This window comes from Chrysochloris asiatica, unplaced genomic scaffold (genome assembly GCF_000296735.1).
Source record: "Chrysochloris asiatica unplaced genomic scaffold, ChrAsi1.0 scaffold00042, whole genome shotgun sequence".
In the NCBI taxonomy this organism is placed as follows: domain Eukaryota; kingdom Metazoa; phylum Chordata; class Mammalia; order Afrosoricida; family Chrysochloridae; genus Chrysochloris; species Chrysochloris asiatica.
The window spans coordinates 15,723,300-15,742,100 of NW_006408560.1; the positions used below are offsets into that span (position 1 = coordinate 15,723,300).

At 43.2% G+C, this 18,801-nt stretch overlaps 1 protein-coding gene across 1 annotated transcript in view; it reads left to right on the plus strand.

The window, feature by feature from the left end:
* The window catches only part of PRCC (papillary renal cell carcinoma (translocation-associated)), a 32,342-nt gene that overhangs the window by 10,131 nt on the left and 3,410 nt on the right, over positions 1 to 18,801 (plus strand). The window contains exons 2-5 of the mRNA XM_006861607.1: positions 11,128 to 11,175; positions 13,378 to 13,944; positions 16,279 to 16,374; positions 18,033 to 18,176. Coding sequence (XP_006861669.1) covers positions 11,128 to 11,175; positions 13,378 to 13,944; positions 16,279 to 16,374; positions 18,033 to 18,176 — 855 coding nt within the window. The remainder of the gene's footprint in view (positions 1 to 11,127; positions 11,176 to 13,377; positions 13,945 to 16,278; positions 16,375 to 18,032; positions 18,177 to 18,801) is intronic.

Sequence of the window (18,801 nt, forward strand, 5' to 3'; positions counted from 1 at the left end):
AGCGTTCCGGACTAGAAAGCAATAGATTTCTAGCTTCTGCCACAAATTCCCCCAGCTGTAAGCCTTCCAACCTTATAAATATTCCTTTATATGTGGTTCAGAGTTCTGGGACCATCCCCTGAGCCTGCTTGGTCTGGTATTTTGTGTTGTTGTTGGCGGAGCTCCTTTACTGCACTTCCACCTGATCTGCCATCTTGTTTGTTCCTCCCCACACAGTTACTTTTTGTACATTTGACTCATTCTTTCTCTACAGACCAGTTTCCTCTGCTTCTTTACCTTTGTTACAGGGGAGAGATAATCACCCACAGCTTCTTGACTTTTATGGTCTTCTTTCTAGCTCCCGGGTGGTGCAAATGACTAACCCGCTGGGATGCTAACAGAAATTATGGAAGTTTGAATCCACCCAGTGGCACCATGGAAGAAAGGCGGAAATATAGATTGAAATCCCTTTGGGGCACAGTTCTACTCTCATGTACGAAGAATTGATGAGTTGGAATCACATGAGTTTAAAGAGTTCAGCCCAGACTGAACTATAATCTGAGTTCTAATTCCACTTTAACAAAAGAGAGAACCAAATGGATTTGATTTGGGTCAGGTTGTCCAATCAGCTGCAGTTGTGGGGGGAGGACAGGATAGTACCAATTAATCTTTCCGAGTGCATTTCAAAACCAAATTCAGTCAGTTTATGATTTATGTGAGGAATTGGCAATCACTCATAAAATGGACAATCATCCCCTCTCCTTTTCTCCCTTGTATCTTCTTGTGCCAAACATTAGTCAATTTCATAGACTCAGAGGATGCAGACTCTGAAATTAGGATACAAATTAGAATAAAATTAGGTGTAAGTTTTTTGTTATACAATGTGAATTTCAAATAAAAAAGCATTACTACGGTGGACTTGGTGGATTTTTCCTGAGGATGAAAGAGAAAGGGGCGTGTACGCACATTTGTGGGACACTTGCTTAGTTTCTGCAGTGCAGTGATTTACTTCATAGGGTTCTTGTGCCCATAGTTTTTGTAACTCCTATCAAATGACTGAGACCATGCAGAGTAGGAGTATTTCCTCTTTTCCTGGTTAATCTGGGTAAGAGAAGGTGTGAGAAGATTACTTGTGGGTGATTGTTAGCAGGGTTAATTGTGATTGTTAACAGATTACTCACAACCTGGAATTCTAACGTGGGGATTGGTCAGTTTTGCCATCCTCAGGTTTAAAATGAGCCATCTCAGAAGCAGGAAGGGACTCTAACTAACATCAAGAAAGAAGAGCCAGGAGCGGAGCATGTACGTCCTTTGGACCCAAGATCCTTGCACATTGAACCTCCTTGATCCAGGAATAGAAAGTGGTGACAAGAGAAGTAGCAGAGGAACGGCACCAGAACCAAGAGCCAGAGCATGAGCCAGTGGTGATAGAGCAAGTAAAGCTGAGTCCCTTTGGGCAGGAGGTTTGCTTGTTGAGTGGGGTGCCTCCAAACACCTAATCTGGGGAGCTAGGCTTGCTGATCTAGTGAACTAGAGCTGAGAGCCTTTGGGCTGAGGTGTATAGTGGTGTGGCGTGTCCACCAGGCATTTTTATCAGCAGTCCTAAAAGAGCTCGTAATATTGCCCGAGCAGGGCTGAGGCCAGGCCAAGGGCCAAGGGCCAGAGATAAGCTTGCCTCCTGCATGCAGAAAAGAGGCTGTCTTGAGCAGTTAATTTGTTGTTAGGTGCCATCAAGTCAGTACCGACTCATAGCAACCTTATGCACAGCAGAATGAAACACTGCCCGATCCTTGGCCAACCTCACTACTGTTGCCACGCTTGAGTCCATTGATGCTGCCTCTTGGCCAATCCATCTCGTTGGGGGGTGGTCTTCCTCTTTTTCTCTGACCCTCCACCTTACCAAACATGACACCTTTTTCCAGCGACTGCTCCCTCCTGACAATATATCCGAAGTATGAGAGATGCAATTTGGCCATCTTGGCCTCCAAGGAGCATTCTGGCTGCACTTCTTCCAAAACAGATCTATTGGTTGTTTTGGCAGCCCACAGCACTTTCAATATTCTCCTCCAACACCATAACTCAAAGGCATCAATTCTTCTACAGTCTTCCTTATTCACTGTCCAGCTTTCACATGCATATGAGGTTATTGTAATCATGAGTATGGTGAGAGTTCTCTGAGGCTACTGCAATGAGATTTCGAACCCTTGATAGAATAGAGTGCCTTAGGGAGGGTTAGTATCAGAATTGGTAAGGAGGGTTGGAGTGTGGAGGCATGTCTGACCTTTGCCTTATAGGAATTGAACTTGGATGATAAATTTGATTTTCCTTCCCCCTTGTGAAGTCAGAGGTCAGATGCTGCCCCCAAGCTGTATTTTTTTGTTGTTGTTGTTTTTTAACAATGTCAGAGACTGTGCTAGGCACTTTAGTGACTGTTCAAACAAAGTATTTTTCCTCAGTTGACAGATGAGACAGGAATGGAGAACAGAGATTTTCCTAAAATTGCAGTTTAGGAGTAGCTCAGGTCGAAGAATTTTGACTCAGATGTATTTTATTCTCTCTCTTGGAGTCCTGGTGTGGTGCTGTAGGATAAGCACTGGGCCACAAGGTTGGTTTGAACTACAGGGTCAGTGGTTCAAACCCATCAGTCGCTCCTTGGAAACCCTGTGGTCGTGGTGGTGTGCCGGGGAGTTGGTTCCGACTCATAACAACCCTGTAGAGGGGTTCCAAGGCTATAAATCTTTATGGGAGCAGAAAGCCTCCCAAGGAATGGCTGGTAGTTTCAAACTGCTGACCTTGAGGTTAGTAGCCCAACTCATAATTGCTACGCTACCAGAGCTCCTTGGAAACCGTCTTCAGGGTCGTTATGAGTTGGAACCAACTCCACGGCATTTAACAACAACAACAATAATGCCTATGGCACTTAACAACAACAACTAGAAAGATAGAAGGAAGAGCCATGGACAACCAGAATAAGAAAGCGTCTAATGAAGAGTGCAAAAATGGGAGAGAAGATAATATGAAGGACAGATGTAAGACTTAAAAAAGAAAAAGTTGATGAATCTAGTTAATTGGGATAATGGCAGAGAGGAATGTAGTAGTGATTAGAGCTCAGAGACCTGGCAGTGAGAGGCAGGGGTCTGTTCTTGGACCTTTATTTCTTCCTTGGCTTCTGGCCCTGGCAACTAGTGATTGCTTTTTGGAGAGGGAGACTCTTGGAACCAGAGGCTGGAAAGATAAGAGGAAAGCTGCCATGGGGAATGAGGCTCTGATAGATCAGCAGATCCCTCTGGACTTGGCTTAATGGAAAATGTCTGTTTCTGTTCTTGCTCAGCAGTCTGGATGTGTGTGTCTTGTCACTCTTGGCAGCTGAAGCAGAGAAGACAGTGGTGGCCATTGAGGCTCAAGTTTTCGTGAAACTGAGAGGAAATATACTTTCTGGCCCAGCATACTGTCTTCCAGCTCTGTGTGTTCTGGTGTTTCCACATCCTTCTATCTTGGTGTAATAACACAGATCCACTCAGAATGCCACTCACTGATGCCTCGGATTCTCCAATTCACTCCACAACCTCCTTTGAATATGCTCCTGCACCTCTCATTATCAAGAAAGCTCTCTCTTAACATCTAAATTAAATCTTGCTTGCTTAAGGCTAATCATTTTACCTGTAGCCCAATTTTTATGTGTATGTGTGTGTGAAAATATATACAGTAGAAATACATTCAGCAATTTTTACATGACAGTTTAATGACATTGGTCACATACTAAACCTAAACACTGAGTCACCATTCCCCTTATTGTTTGCCACCATGAACTTAGAGACCCTGTGCCTTAAAGTTCTCATCAGTGCTTCAGCGTTAACTGTTGTCAACTTCATCTCATATAAAGAATTCTTTCAAAGAATGCCATGGTCAAGGCAAACCATCATAGTTTCATTTAAAGATGAGTTTATGGCATAGTTTTGGTTCAAGGTTTAAAGAGTATTCCTAGGCAATAGACTCATAGGTTCCCCTGGTCTCAGTGGATCTAGTAAATCTGGTTTCCATCAATATGTTTGCTCTGTTCCACATTTTTCTTCCTTTTAATCAGGATTCATCTATTGGATCTTTGATTAAAATGTTCAGTCATGGTAGCCAAACAGCATCCATTCATGGCAAACAAGATAATAGAACATGTATATAACCTGATTCTTAATAGAAGGGGAATTGATTTTCCTTTCAAATGCTCCAAGATAGCTGTACTGCCTTTTTTGTCCCACCACCAGTAAGGAGGACTGGAAGATAAGAATATCACATCTTTTAGCATATGGATTATTCCTCTCTCTGCTTTCCATTACTCTGAATTGAAATTTATATTCTTTCATGAAGTGTTAGGTTAATTGCTTGCTGAGCTTTTATTCTGTTCCATCTCCATTTTTAGTCAGGCTCTCTTATGCTTCAGAGTGCTTTGTGTGACATCTAACCTATTTCCATAGTGAACTAATGAGTTCCAGGTTTTCAGCCTCTTCTAGGATGGAGTTGGCTAGAGTTAGTTCAAGGAGCAAGTCCTCCTTGACTTTTCTGTGGCCTTGGGTAGATTATCAGATGTCTCTGAGCCCTGCTTGTTAGCTTTAAGAGAGAAAGATTTATTTCTATCGCTCTCAAAAGATGTGTAGCAATTACGTAACAAGGAGCAGACTGTCTGTCATATATAGTAGAATTCCTGGGTGGTGCACATGTTAAGTGCTGGACTTCTAATTGAAGGATTGATGGTTTGAACCTACCCAGAAGCACCTTGGAAGATAGGCTTGGAAATCTGTTTCTAAAAGATCATAATCATAAAAACCCTGTAGGAGGGCAGTTCTTCTCTGACACACATGGAATCACAATGAATTAATCAACTTGATGGCAGCTGGTTTGGGTGTTTTAGTTTGATTGTGTCAAGAGATGATTTATAATGTCATTGAGTAGAATGTTAGTATGATGGTCAGAGAGAGCAGGATGGTTGTGAGTTGCCATGGCAGTCATCTAAATGCTGTGTTCCTGAAGGCTTCATAGAGGCTATTTTCTTGTGCTTGTAAACTTAAACTTAGGTTGTCAGTATAATGGAAATAACCTGTGACACTTAAAGAAAAGGCGGATTTCTTCCCACAGCTGACCTGGCCTTCAGTTCTGTTAGCCATAGAACAGATTGCCTACGTTTTTCACAGTAGTCTTTTTTTTTTCCAAGTTTTTTTGTGAACTGAGTGATAGTTTACATGGGAGAACATCGGCTTTACACCATCGTTTCATTGCAGTGATTACGTGCATCATCATTCAACAGTATTTGCTTCCATTCCCTTTGTTTTTGTTTTTTGTTTTGGAGGCTGGGGTGGGGGGATGACAGTAGCCACTTTTTGTTTGTCACAAAATCTGAAAAATAAGAATATGTATGCTCAGTTTTATAAATGTAATCATCTTAAACTTGAATTATATTTGTTAATTTTCAGATTGTTTTCATTGGGTCCATTGTCTAAGGTGTTAAAATTTAAACATGCCTGGGACTTCATAGAAACCTTTGTATGCCCTGTAGTGCTGTGGTTCTTTGTGGCCTGTTGGAAAAGAGTTAAGTCTTCATGGTTAAAAGAAAATGGAACAAGAACACCCATACTTGCAGATAATACCCACTTGACCTGGCTTCAATGGCTGGATGATCAAAACAACTAGAAGTAGAAAGAAGAGGAAGAAAAGCGTAATCTGCTACAATATGATGAACTTGATCTATACCTATGTATGTAGTAGCTCAAAAGACAGAACACATCTTTACAGCGAGCATCATTCCCAGCCCCTTGGTACACAGGGTTGACGGGGATGGGCATCTTAGATATTGGCTACCCAAAATGAGGGGCTACAAAGGCAAGAAGTTGACAGGCTTATAAGCTTTCAAGAGGGAGCCTAGGTCCAGAGGGGCCGGGGGAAGATAGAATCTCCACTGAGTGGTTTCCAATCTGTTGGGACGGGGCAGATGAAAGGAGATGGGGATAAGACTCTTGTGGTACAATAGTGAATAATTGTTATCAGGACTGATTGTGAGGGTTGGAAATGTAAAGGTAGACATTTTGTAGCAAAAGGAGGGGAGTGAATGACTTTGCAGTCCAGGAGCGGAGGTCCCTGGGACCATCAAGTGAGAAGAGCAGAGTGCGTGACCCTACCCAGAGAAGCAGTGATGCCAGAAATGGAGGCAGAGACCATGACATGGAGAGATGGAGCAGCTGGGACTCTGGACTCAGGGAGGGAGAGAGGCTGTGTGCTGGCGGCTGGGGGGCAGACTTGTGGGGTGTACCCTTTGGTTTGATGGTGCATGGAGGGGGATTGTAATCATTGCAATGAAACGAAATACGATAGGATGAATGTAAAGCTGGTGTTCTCCCATGTAAACTATAACAACATAATTCACAATAAAAACTTTAAAAAAGAAAATAAAAAAGAAAAGGGAGGTGGTCCACAGGCTATAGAGAGCTTTGAACAGAGAGAAAAGATAGAAAGTGGTGTAGGTGTTTGGGGCAAGAGACTTTTCCTTGGTCAAGTTATGTTTAGAATTTTAGTTCCTGTACATTTTTAGGTGTACTAACTTGTGTCATCTTCAAACACACACTATTGTAATTAATGAGTGCATGGAAAAGTATTATTTCCAGCTGAGACTTGAAGAGGTTAGATGGCTTGCTTGGGGATCCCGTAGTCAGTAAGTGGCAGAGCTGAGACTCAAATCTGTGTTTCTGATTTTGTGCCTCAGGCTTTCTTGGCTGTGTCACATGGGCTGGAGTATGATACCCTCAAGTGTGTGTCTCAGGCCCAGACAGACGCAGCTCAACTTGGTGACACTGCCAGAGCACAGGGCCAGAGTGGGTTCTGGATCTGTTGTGTACTAGCGATGTAGCCTCTCTGAACCTTACTCTTTTTCCTTATAAAATTGAGATAATAATGCCTGCTTGAAATGTTATTGTAAGGAGTAGATGGAAAACTGTGTGTAAATTACCTGATTTACATAGTAGGTACTCAATAGATATTTTTCTTTTCTTTTAACACCCTCTCTTTTATCCCCCACATTTAGTTACCAAGACACATTTCCTAACATTGGCAGCGGTCATTAAACACCAATGTGTACTGAGTACTGTGAGGACATGCTGAACTAGAAGATATAAGGGAGCTTCAGAAAGTTCATGGAAAAATGGAATTAAAAGATGGAATTCTGCTATGAACTTTTTGAAGCCCTTTATTATGCTCTTTGTCAGAGTAAAAGTGAGAATGCATATGTGAAAAATACACTATTAGCAGAGCAAGCACAAGTGAACCAGAGTTAAATGCCATGCAAAACAGATGAGTGATAAAGGGACACAGTGAAAAGAGCAAGGTGAGATTCATCAGGAAGACAGATGTCTTGAGTTTGAGTCAGGAAGTACAGAATACTGATAGATAGGAGAGCGAGCGGTGGCAGGCGGGGGCACTTACATGAAGGCAGGCACAAATGCAGGAGCTCCAGATTCGTGAGCATGTTTGAACCACATGTGATGCTATTATCTTGTTAAGTGCCGTTGATTTGGTTCTGACTCATAGCAACCCTTACGGGGTTTCCCCGGAGTGGCTGGTGGGTTTGAACTGCTGACCTTGGGGTTAGCAGTCTGGTACTTCTCCTACAGTGCCACACTAGGACTCCGCTCTTCTCTTATACTGTCTTACATTGCAGTGATTATTTGGGTACTTGTTATACTTCCTTCCAAAAACCCACTGCTATCGAGTCAATCACAACTCATAGTGACCCAATATATGATTTTTGAGACTATAAATCTTTATGGGAGCAAACAGCCTCTTAACCACTGATTTTGTGGTTAACAGCTCATGCCTAATCCACAGCACCACCAGAGCTCTTGTATTGTTCCATTCTAGACTATAAGGACTTTTCTGTATAATGACACACGTCGGAACTAATTAAAGTACACTGGGGTAGATGGTCCATGCTGTACCTCTAGCAACTAGTACCCTAGGACTCCAGCTGCCCCAAGTCCTTCTTGGTTCTCTGTGGACTCAATGGATCGGAATCATCAGACTTATGAGCCAGTCAAGGTTTCACGTATTAGAGGTGACCAAAAACCAGAAGAGTTGCGGGATGATATCAAGAATGCCATATATGAAGAAAGATCATTAAAAAGACAGGGAAGAAAGAAAAGACCAAAATGGATGTCAGAAGAGAGTCTGAAACATACTTTTGAGTGTAGAGAAGCTAAAGTAACTGGAAGAAATGAAGTAAAAGCTAAACCAAAAATTTCAAGAAGACAAAGTCAAGTATTACAAGTGAAATGCACAAAGACCTGGAATTAGAAAACCAAAAGGGAAGAATACACTCAGTGTTTCTCAAGCTGAAAGAAGGAAAATTGAAGCTTTGTGTTGCAATATTGAAGGAATCTATGGGCAAAATATTGAATGATGCAGGAAGCATCAAAAGAAGATGGCATGAATACACAGAAAACCAAAAAGAATTGGTCAGTATTCAACCATTTGAAGAGGTAGCATATGATCAAGAACCAATGGTATTGAAATCTAAGCTGCACTGAAGGCATTGGTGAAAAACAAGACTCCTGGAGTTGATGGAACAAATTGAAATGTTTTAACAAACTGATGCAGTGCTTAAGGTACTCAGTCATCTATACTAAGAATTTTGGGCGACAGCTACCTGGCCAGCTGTTTGGAAGAGAAACATATTTGTGCACATTCCAAGGAAAGGTGACCCAATGGAATGCGGAAATCATTGAACAATATTATTAATGTCATATGCAAGGAAAAAATTTTAAAAGAACTTTAAAAAATGGTTGGGGCTAGAGACAGGGAACTACCATAAATTCAAAGAGGATGTGGAACGAGGGATATCATGCTGACACCAGATGAATCTTGAATAAAAGCAGAGAATACCAGAAAGATGCTTACTTGTGCTTTATTTATTATACAAAACATTTGACTGTGTGGATCATAACAAACTGGATAGCACTGTGAAGAATGGGAATTCCAGACCACTTAATTGTGCTCATGAGGAACCTGTACATAGACAAAGAGGCAGATGTTTGAATAGAACAAGGAGATACTGAATGGTTTGTAATCAGGAAAAGTGTGTACTAGGGTTATGCCCTTTTACCATACTTATTCAGTCTGTATGGTGAGCACATAATCCAAGAAACTGGATTATATGAAGAAGAATGTAGCATCAGGATTGGAGGAAGACTGATTAGCAGCCTGCAATGTGCAGATGACACGTTATTGCTGAGAGCGAAGAAGACTTTAAATACTGATTAAGATCAAAGACGATATAGCCTTCAGTATGGATTGCACCTGAATGTAAAGAAAGCATAAATCATCACAAATGGACCAAAATATAACATAAAAAATAACATAAACAGAGAAAAGATTGGAGTTGTTAATACTTCATTTTACTTTAATCAACAATCAACACTCATGGAAGCAGCAGTCAAGAAATCAAATAACATATTTTAATGTGTTAAAGAACAAAGATGTCAGTTTGAGAACTAACATGCACCTGACCCAAACCATGGTAGTTTTAATAGCCTCGTGTGCATGTGAAAGTTGGATAATGAATAGGAGGATCTTAGAAGAATTGATGCATTGGAATTATGGTGTTGGAGAAGAATGTTTGAAAGTACCATGGACTGCCAAAAGAACAAATCTGTCTTGAAAGAAGTACAGCCAGAATGCTCCTTTGAAGTGAGGATGGTGATACTTGTCTCGTTCTTTGAATATGTTATCAGGAGGGATCAGTGTCTGGAGAAGGATATCATGCTTGGTAAAGTGGAGGGTCAGTGAAAAAGGAATACCTTCAATGAGTTAGATGGATTGACACAGTGGCAGCAACAGTGGGCTCAAACATAACAATTATGAGGATAGCACAGGACCAGGCAGTGTTTCATTCTGTTGTGCATAGGGTTGCTGTGATTCAAATAGACTGGAAGACACTTAATAGCAATACAACTCATCCATGGTATATTAGAGGGAAACTATATAGTATCTAGGACAGTGTCTTCCACATAATGAGTTCTCAGTAGTTGTGACTGAAAAATCTTTCAACACACGAGTCTATAAAGGAACTTGTAAGATGTAAGGATTAGTTGAGAAAGGCAGTGGACTTGAGTTCATGTGGAACCTGGAAGATAAACAGGATTCTGTTTAATCATCTTCATTTATAGATGCCCAGACTGAGGCCCTGGAACAAATGGAAAGCTTTAAGTTCCTTGGTTTGGATAGTAACTTTTTTTTTTCTGTTCTCATGCCTTACATCTTTTCTGTTGTTGAAGACACTGGGTAGCTAATATTGTTTGTTGTTGTTGTGAAGTGCTGTTGAGTCGGTTCCAACCCATAGCGACCCTATATAGGGTTTTCTAGGAGCAGCTGGTGAGCTTGAACTGCCGACTTTGCAGTCCAAACGGCTTTGCAGTCTGGCACATTAACCCACAGTGCCACACCAGGACTCTCAGCTAATGTTGTACTAAGGTATAAATATTTTCCAGTGAGAGAACCTGCATTATTAACAGTTCTGATGAGTCAGAGGGCTAATACAATGACCTGTCTTGCCCCAAATCCTCATAGTCATCATTTGCCTGCCTTCTTCCTGGACATGAGCAACTCTCTCTGGCAGACAATAGATCATACTTGGAGAGGGAATGGATTTACTGCAATGATTTTGACCTTTAATGCCTCATAGAAGAGTAGTTAACACACCACTTAATCCCACTGGAATTCCTCAGCCCTGTGGTTATGTAGTCTATATAAGTGGTTTTAGAAGTGAAACTGAGATTGGGTGAGATTGTGGGCCAAATCCCATTCATCTTCTGGTGGACAGATATATAGGAAGAATATTGGGTAAAGCTTTTTCTTTCCACCAAGGACCAAGTAGGAGGAAAATAGTCTAAATTTAAAAAATAGGTGACCAAGGGAGGTTGCAGCATACCCTCTTTTCAAAAGATGAGATCAGGAAGGAAGCTGTGCTGTTGCGCTGGACTAGGTCTGCTCAGACGTGTGCCACAGACAAGATGGCCTTTGTCGTCCAACCCTTTATATGTGTTTCATTTAATGTGAATGTTTTCTCCAAAGTGAATCCTAAACAGTGAGATCTTATGTCATTTCTTTTTCTCTTAGTCAGATTCTGAGGAAGATGAACCCACAAAGAAGAAACCTGTCCTTCAGGTAAGCTTTGTGAGATCATATAAGCCATTTCTTCTCCTACACTGTTACCTTTAAGAGGACTTCCAAACACAGGTATTTGAGGACTGATCATTTAAGTTTAGTTGTTTTCCTCTATACCTTCAGACTTGGTCCTCCTGTCCCCTCTCCTTGTGCCCTGGCTTTTAGCCTGGTGGGTGTAGTTACATCTCTCAGAGATCAGGCAGTGGCAGGGAAATGAATTATAACTCAATTCAACTCATTACGTTTTAGGTAAAAGGATTATTTAGGGAGTGTAGAATGACTGGATTGGTCAAAATGAGGTTAGGGGTCATCTGTATTTTAAAATTCATCCATCTTCTCCCGGTCTCATTTTTAAACTGGAAAATAAAGATTTGAATAGCACTTACTTTGCACTGTTCTAACTGCTCTACCAGCATTTAATTCTCATAATAGTGCCTAAGTCATAGCATTTTATTATTATCCCCATTTTGTATATGAGGGAACCAGGAAACAGAGAGGTTAAGGAACTTGTCCAAGATCAGACAGTGAGTCAAGGCAGAGCTGGGATGCAGACCCAGGTGGTCTAACTCTAGATGCCAAGCTCTTTACCACTGCTCATGACAGTTTCTCCATAATCCGGACCAGAAGTGCTCACCTGAGTGGCACTTGTACACAGTCTCCCTGCTGTTTTCCCTAGTCTCAGTGCCTTTATTCTGGCTCCCAGGAGTTTCTTCCTGTTCTACTCCACAAGGTGATTTGTACTTTCTGACCTCATGTTGATCATATATCTCAGAGAAAGCAAAAGTGATCCTGCCATCTATAGAGGCGGTTGTCTTGTAATTCAGGTGTGCTTCACTGAAGCCATCACTCTGTTAGGACATCACTTCCACCATCTGAAATATCTTTAAAGTGTAGTCAGAGCTCTGCTGACTGTGGCACTGCCTCCTGGGATCTGGTTCTCACTGAATTGGAGCCTGTGCTCTCTGGGTTGTCTCAGAGCCTGTGTGGGAGTTAGAAAGATGACTTGGTGATGGTGAAGTTGTGTCCATATTTATAGTAGGTAATGAAGGAAGACACGTGGAAGACATGGCCATGCTGAGATTGAAGGAGGCCAGTCTTGCCTCCTGTGTTCAGAGTGGTTTCCTGGAGGAGCGGACTTGCCACAACAGTGCTGGAAGGCTACTGGCTCAGAAGGAGTGAAGAGCAGTCAGTCTTCCAGCTAAGAGGGAGGATGAGTGGGCAGAGGAAGTCAGAGCTGTTGAGGCAGAGTGGAGACCCAGCACTGCAGAGGAGCCTGATCATGACTCCAGACTGTGGTCTGAGAAGTAGAACACTTCAAGTAAGCCTGAGAGTGTGTTCCACCAACACCTCAACCTGGTTCCTATGAGCCTGGGCCTCTTGGAGCTGCCAGTCAGTAAACACAGACAGCAGGGAAAGGCCCTCCTCTGGATGAATGGTTCTCTTCTGCCTGGCCCTCTTTACTGCTCTCTTTCTGGATAGTTCTTGGCTGAGAAGGCTGGAGTACCTGGTACTCCAGGACATTGACCTTATTCCACTTTCCATTTTCAAATTGGAATCTCCATTAGCCTCACAGTTAGAACAAGCTGGCCCTTTAGCATCCGGAAAGTATAATCAGAGATTCTTATAAGTAATAGGAACTCTGGATGAGCTGAGCCAATTCGCTTACAAACTGATAAGTTAAATGCTTGACTCTGGCATAAACAAGCGGAGTATACCATATCTAGGGGATTTTTCTTGGGTAGATCTATGAATGTCTTCTTTGCACAGCACCTGGTTCTTGTCTCTGCATAGCAGTCAGAGGAAGGAGAGATCCTGAGTGACAAGGGCAGAGAGTGCACCCTTCAGGACAGGGAGAGAAGGCTGTATGGTCAGCTAGAAAGTTCTGAATTTTGGGGGAGGAAGGATGTTAGATTAAGAGCAAGGTGTAATTGCCACAAACATGGAATGGTGAGGAGAGGGAGGATTTGTGGTGGAGACGATGGAGCTGGATTGGCATGGCATTGAGAACAGGGATGGCAGTTCATTCTGGGAGAAGTGACTGGCAGAGTGACTGAAGACCTAGATCACATAACTTGAATGGATGGGGGTAGAATGGAAACGATTGGAAGATTTTAGGTAAGAGTCCCTATCAGTAGTTATTGTTCTGGATGTTGGTAATACTTACTCTCTTTCTTCCCTCTACCCTCAACCCGGGCTCACCAGGGATCTGGCGAGGGCACTGGTTTGTCAGCCTTGCTTCCTCAACCTAAAAACCTGACTGTGAAAGAGACAAACAGGTTGCTTCTGCCCCATGCCTTTTCCCGGAAACCCTCGGATGGCTCCTCTGACACTAAGCCCTCCAGACTGGCTCCTAAGACAAAGCCTTCCTCTCTTGCCCCAGTTGTGGGCACCACAACCACCACTCCATCACCCTCTGCCATCAAGGCTGCTGCCAAGAGTGCTGCCCTGCAGGTGACGAAGCAGATCACACAGGAGGAGGACGACAGTGATGAGGAAGTAGCCCCCGAGAACTTCTTCTCCCTCCCTGACAAGGCTGAGCCACCTGGAGTTGAGCCATACCCTTACCCTATCCCCACTGTCCCTGAAGAGCTGCCTCCAGGGACAGAGCCCGAGCCAGCCTTCCAGGACGATGCAGCCAATGCCCCCCTGGAATTCAAGATGGCAGCAGGCTCAAGTGGGGCCCCGTGGATGCCTAAACCTGGGGACGACTACAGCTACAATCAGTTTTCCACATATGGTGATGCCAATGCTGCTGGTGCTTATTATCAGGTGGGTAGGAGGTATGGAGGGAGGGCAAGCCAGGGAGGTTGTACCATGGCGATTACGGGGATCTTTGAGCCAGTGACAGAGCCTCTGTGTTGTCATTTTGGCCGAATTATTGAACCTTCTAATGCTTTTGATTTTCCTATCCTTATTAGGCCTCAAAACCTACTAACTATATTCTGAACCATATTGATCTAAAGTTGCCCAAGGCTTGAAGTCTGACAGAGACTGGTAACTTCATTATGAAAACAGAATGGTGAGGGCTGTTGAGAACAGCTGTAGGGAGAAGGTAGAATAGGAATGTGCTCTAACTTAAACAAGATCCACTTCTCAGTGTGGATGATGAGGGTTCAGTGATCGATGTCGTAGATTTCTAGATAGCAGTTAGTCAGAAAAGAGGTTCTGGAGATGGGGAGTACTGAGAAAACCCAAAGGAAGGGGGAGCTGGGGCTGAGTAGGAAAGGAGAAAATCTGGAAAGGGGAATAAGGAAAATGGTGGGAGTCACCAGAGGTTGAGGCTGAGGCAAGTCCCGAGAGAAGAAAAGGTCAGGGACAGTCATCTGGGCAGTGACAAATGGGTTCTGAGGGTGGTTGGGTTTGCATCCCAAGCTCTGTGAGTCTGGGCATATTTTCAGTTGGCTCTCTTTAGTAAGTCTCTGACTGGATAGCAATTAACAGCAGCAACAACTTTATCAAGTCTCAGCTTCCTCAGTTATAAAATGAGAATTATAACAGAGTTGATTGGAGGATTGCATTAGCTTAGCAGTGGTGCCTGGTACACGTTGTTGGTAAGTGTTGTCAAGTCAGTTCTGACTTATAGTGACCTTGTATAGAGTTTCCAAGGTGTGGCTGGTGGGTTTGAACTGCTGACTAACCACAAGGTTAGTTTTACTGGTTGGAAAACATCAGCCCCTGTGACTCTGTGAATGGTCAGCATGGGTATTGGGCAAGGGTGGGCTTTGAGGGGACCTTGTTCTGACCAAAGCATTTGAAAACAGTTGTGTTTCTTAAATCTTTCCTGTTAATGTGAGTTGTATCTTGTAGGCTGATCAGGGACAGTATTATCTCCCCTAAGGGCTATTGTTAGAAGGAATGAGGTAGACAATTGATAATAAAAATGTTTTGACCTTGCTGGGGGGAAAACAGCTATTTATATCTAAGAAAACACTGGTATACATCAAACAAATGAATTACAAATTGGAATTCTGTACATAGCTACAAATAGCACTGAGGCAGTATATGCAAATTAATGCACGAGTTGTAGTTAGGTGCAGGGGTCCATATTGACACATAGTGACCCTGTAGGACAGTAGAACTGCCCCATAGGGCTCCTAGGCTATCAGTCTTTATAGGAACAGATTGCCAGGTCTATTCTCCTGTGGAGCCTTTGGTGGGTTTGGATATCTTATCTTTCAGGTGAGTGCTTAACCATTGCCCCACCAGTGCACCTTAAAATGAGCTAGAGTACCCTGCAATTTAAATATCTTATTGTCATACTTTTATAGAAAACTTACTCTAATCTCTGGGTTTTTATATATTATTTATATTTTGTTATTATTAAACTTCATTTTTCCATTTAGTTCACTATAAATGAATGCTATTTGAGGGGCATTTCATGGCATTTTGGACAAGGTGATAGAAGTGGTCAGGAAAAGTGTAGGCTAGGAGGAAGCAGTACTCAGCCTTGTGGTAGTCTCAGTTACCCTTGATTCACCTCGGCACCTGGGGTCATCAGCAACACCTGAACAGCTCACCTCTGAGGGAGATCACGAGATTCCTGAACAAAAAACCCTGTCCACACAAACCTGGTTTGTTCCCAGCTTTGTAAATCCTGTACACCCTTATAGTGGTTTATTTTTATTTTAAAGACATACCTTCCAACCCTTTTAAACACTTGCCCTGTGGTGTCCAGAGACCCTAAGTAGGGTGAGGAACAGGAATGTATACTCTCACACCTTCTCTTTCCTCTTTACATTTGGGGTTTGGGACTCTGGTGAGCAGGAGGAGTAGAGTAGGGCAGAGGCATAGGGATGGGCTGGGGATTCTGCTTGGGAAGCAGCCAAGGGAGGGAACAGGGTATATAGATCGAAGTAGGAGAGAAGGTGTTTATTCTTTGTCACCCTCCCCTGAAAAATACCTCTCTGTCTGGATATATGTATGAGGGAAGCTGCAGGGACTGCTCCGAGTTCCAAGGTTGTTCCTTAGGACCTCAGCTGGGAGACCTGCAGTGGGATTCTCCACTGCCTCCTCCTTGATGAGGGTTTTATCTGCCTCTGACAGAGCTTGTTCCCCTCTCCACTGTGCCCTCAGTGTGGTGTGTTTTTTCTTCCTTGGCTGCAGGATTATTACAGTGGTGGCTACTATCCTGCACAGGATCCGGCCCTGGCTCCCTCCCAGGAAATTGCCCCAGATGCCTCCTTCATCGATGACGAAGCAGTAAGTTAACAGAGCACTAGTGACCATCTTTCACCCAGATTCCAGGTTTCAAGTCTGAAGTTAAAAGAAATTAAAAAAAAAATTATATCAGTTAAGATTAAGTTTGTCAACATTTAACTGAGAAACTCCAAACAATTAGTGGCTTATATGAAGAAATGTGTTTTCCTTTCCTAAAAGAAGACTGGAGGTAGGCAGCCCAAGGGTAGTGTGATGACTCTACAAAGGTGTCAGGGATCCAGCTCCTTTCTGATAATATTTTTGCTGTCACTAGGTTGTGACCTTTATTCTCATGGTCAATGGTGGCTGCTAAAGCTACAGGCATTAACCCTTATCCCAGGCAGCAGAATGAAGAAATAAGGTGGGGAGTGCTTTCCCTCAACTTTTAGGAAACTTTCAAAGTTCCAAAGAACACTGCCACTTCTGTCTCAACCAGAATTTGGTCATATGGCAACATCTAGTGGCAAAGGAGCCTAAGAAATGTAGTCTTAATTTAGTTGAGTGGTAAAATGCCTAGCTAAAATTTAGGTTCATTCACATTAAAGAAAGATTGGATTTTGGGAGGCAATAAGTAGCAACTGCCACTTTAAATAATCCCTGTGTTTTACATTGCTGTATCTCTTTGCTGCTGAGTTTTTCCCTAATCTCGGCACAAGGGAAGATAAAGCTCTATGTCCTTGACCATCAGGCCCATATCCATACACAGCATTGTTCCATCCATGGGAAGGTGACAGCCTGTCAGGAGAGATTTGGAGATTTGTGGCATGGATGCTCTAATAAAAAGGAATTCTTTCCTGCTCACTTTTTCACAAAAGGATGTCCATTCCTTTGTGAGTTTCTTCCTGTGGTGAATGTGTTTATCCACTCCCCTGTGTGTCCTCCTCCCCATTGATAAGTTCAGTAGTTGGACTCTTTTGGTCCTTAGCCCAGGAGGCAGCTGGAGACTCACTCAGTGGCAAAAAGCACAGTTTCCTGAGGGCTGGGTGGTCCTAGGAGGCCATACCAGGACCTGGGTTTTGCTGAGGTTTCTGAATGCTTGTTTTATTCAAGTACCCTTCACTCACACTCCCCTCCAGGCACTTCTCTGGGCAATTTGTGGTGTGATCTGCATTGTTTTATGAGGAGGAGAAAGTAGCCGCTTTCTAGAATATCTGCCATGCCTTTTTATTTTATGAGGCTCCCTTTCTACACAGCTCCACAGTCTCCTCCTGTAATGGCCACTCTCTTGTAGGATTTACTGATTGTTAGTACTGAACTAATGAGAATAGAAATGTCAAAGGAGTTGATTTTTAGGGGAAAAATCCTTTTTTCTTTTTCTTAATTAAAAAATTATATGCAGTGCTTTTCGGCAGATACAATTAAGTTGTATATGATTTAAGTACAAATTTATACCAGTGGGTCCTAGGTCTATACCTCTTGCTTCCCTTGTCTGGATTCCACCAGGCCTTCTGATTCTGAGGAGAGTTGGTATTCATGTGGCACCAAGGGAGCTAGAGAGAACTTGGTAGAGGGCAGGGTGAAAAGATACACTGCCACAGAGGGGAACTGAGGATCAGTGGGACAGGTGAGTCTCAAAAGCATCCATAAATTCCAGGTCCTTAGGGGCATCTGATTCCTCTACCCAGATCTCCCACTCCAGCATTTTCTCTTTTCTTTTCCAGTTTAAGCGATTGCAGGGCAAGAGGAACCGAGGAAGGGAGGAAATCAACTTTGTGGAGATCAAAGGTGATGACCAGCTTAGTGGGGCCCAACAGTGGATGACCAAGTCTTTGACAGAAGAGAAAACCATGAAGTCATTCAGCAAAGTAAGGGGCAAAGGACTAATGGATGGCCATTTTAGGAGGCTCCCAAAGCAGAGTCCTATCCTCCTCATCCTGCCCTTACACTCCACTGTTGCTTTCCTCATACCTGTCGCCCATGGTACCCTGTTGTTTCCACGCACAGAGCTTCTCTCTCAGCTCCAGTTCTGGCCTTCCAGTATTCTGTCAGAACTTTGACTGCTCTTCATCTGGATGTGGTAGTGTGGTTACTGACACTGAAGGGTTGGAGCGGTTTCCCAACAATCTGATATGTCGTGTCTCCTTCCCTGACTCGATGGAAACCACAGCTGCTCTGAGCTCACCCTACTGTTAAGTTGAGACCTGGTTTAGCACAGCTTTGAGGTGTGGGCATAGCAGAGCCTCTGAAGTCCTGGGTTTGAGCATGCAGCCCTTCCTCTCGCCTCTCCATTATTTATTGTAGCTAGCTATGGTCTTTGCAACTGCTTTTATTCCTTATATTTCTCTCACCACACTCTTCCCTTCCCTGTGCTAGTTTTCTTCAGTCAGTATGATGAACGTGTCTTCACCTAGTAGCTGAGTGCAGCAAATGTGGACACTTATGAGCCTGCCACAGGGGGAGAGTGTGGGGGAAGCCCTGGATTTGAGCCCA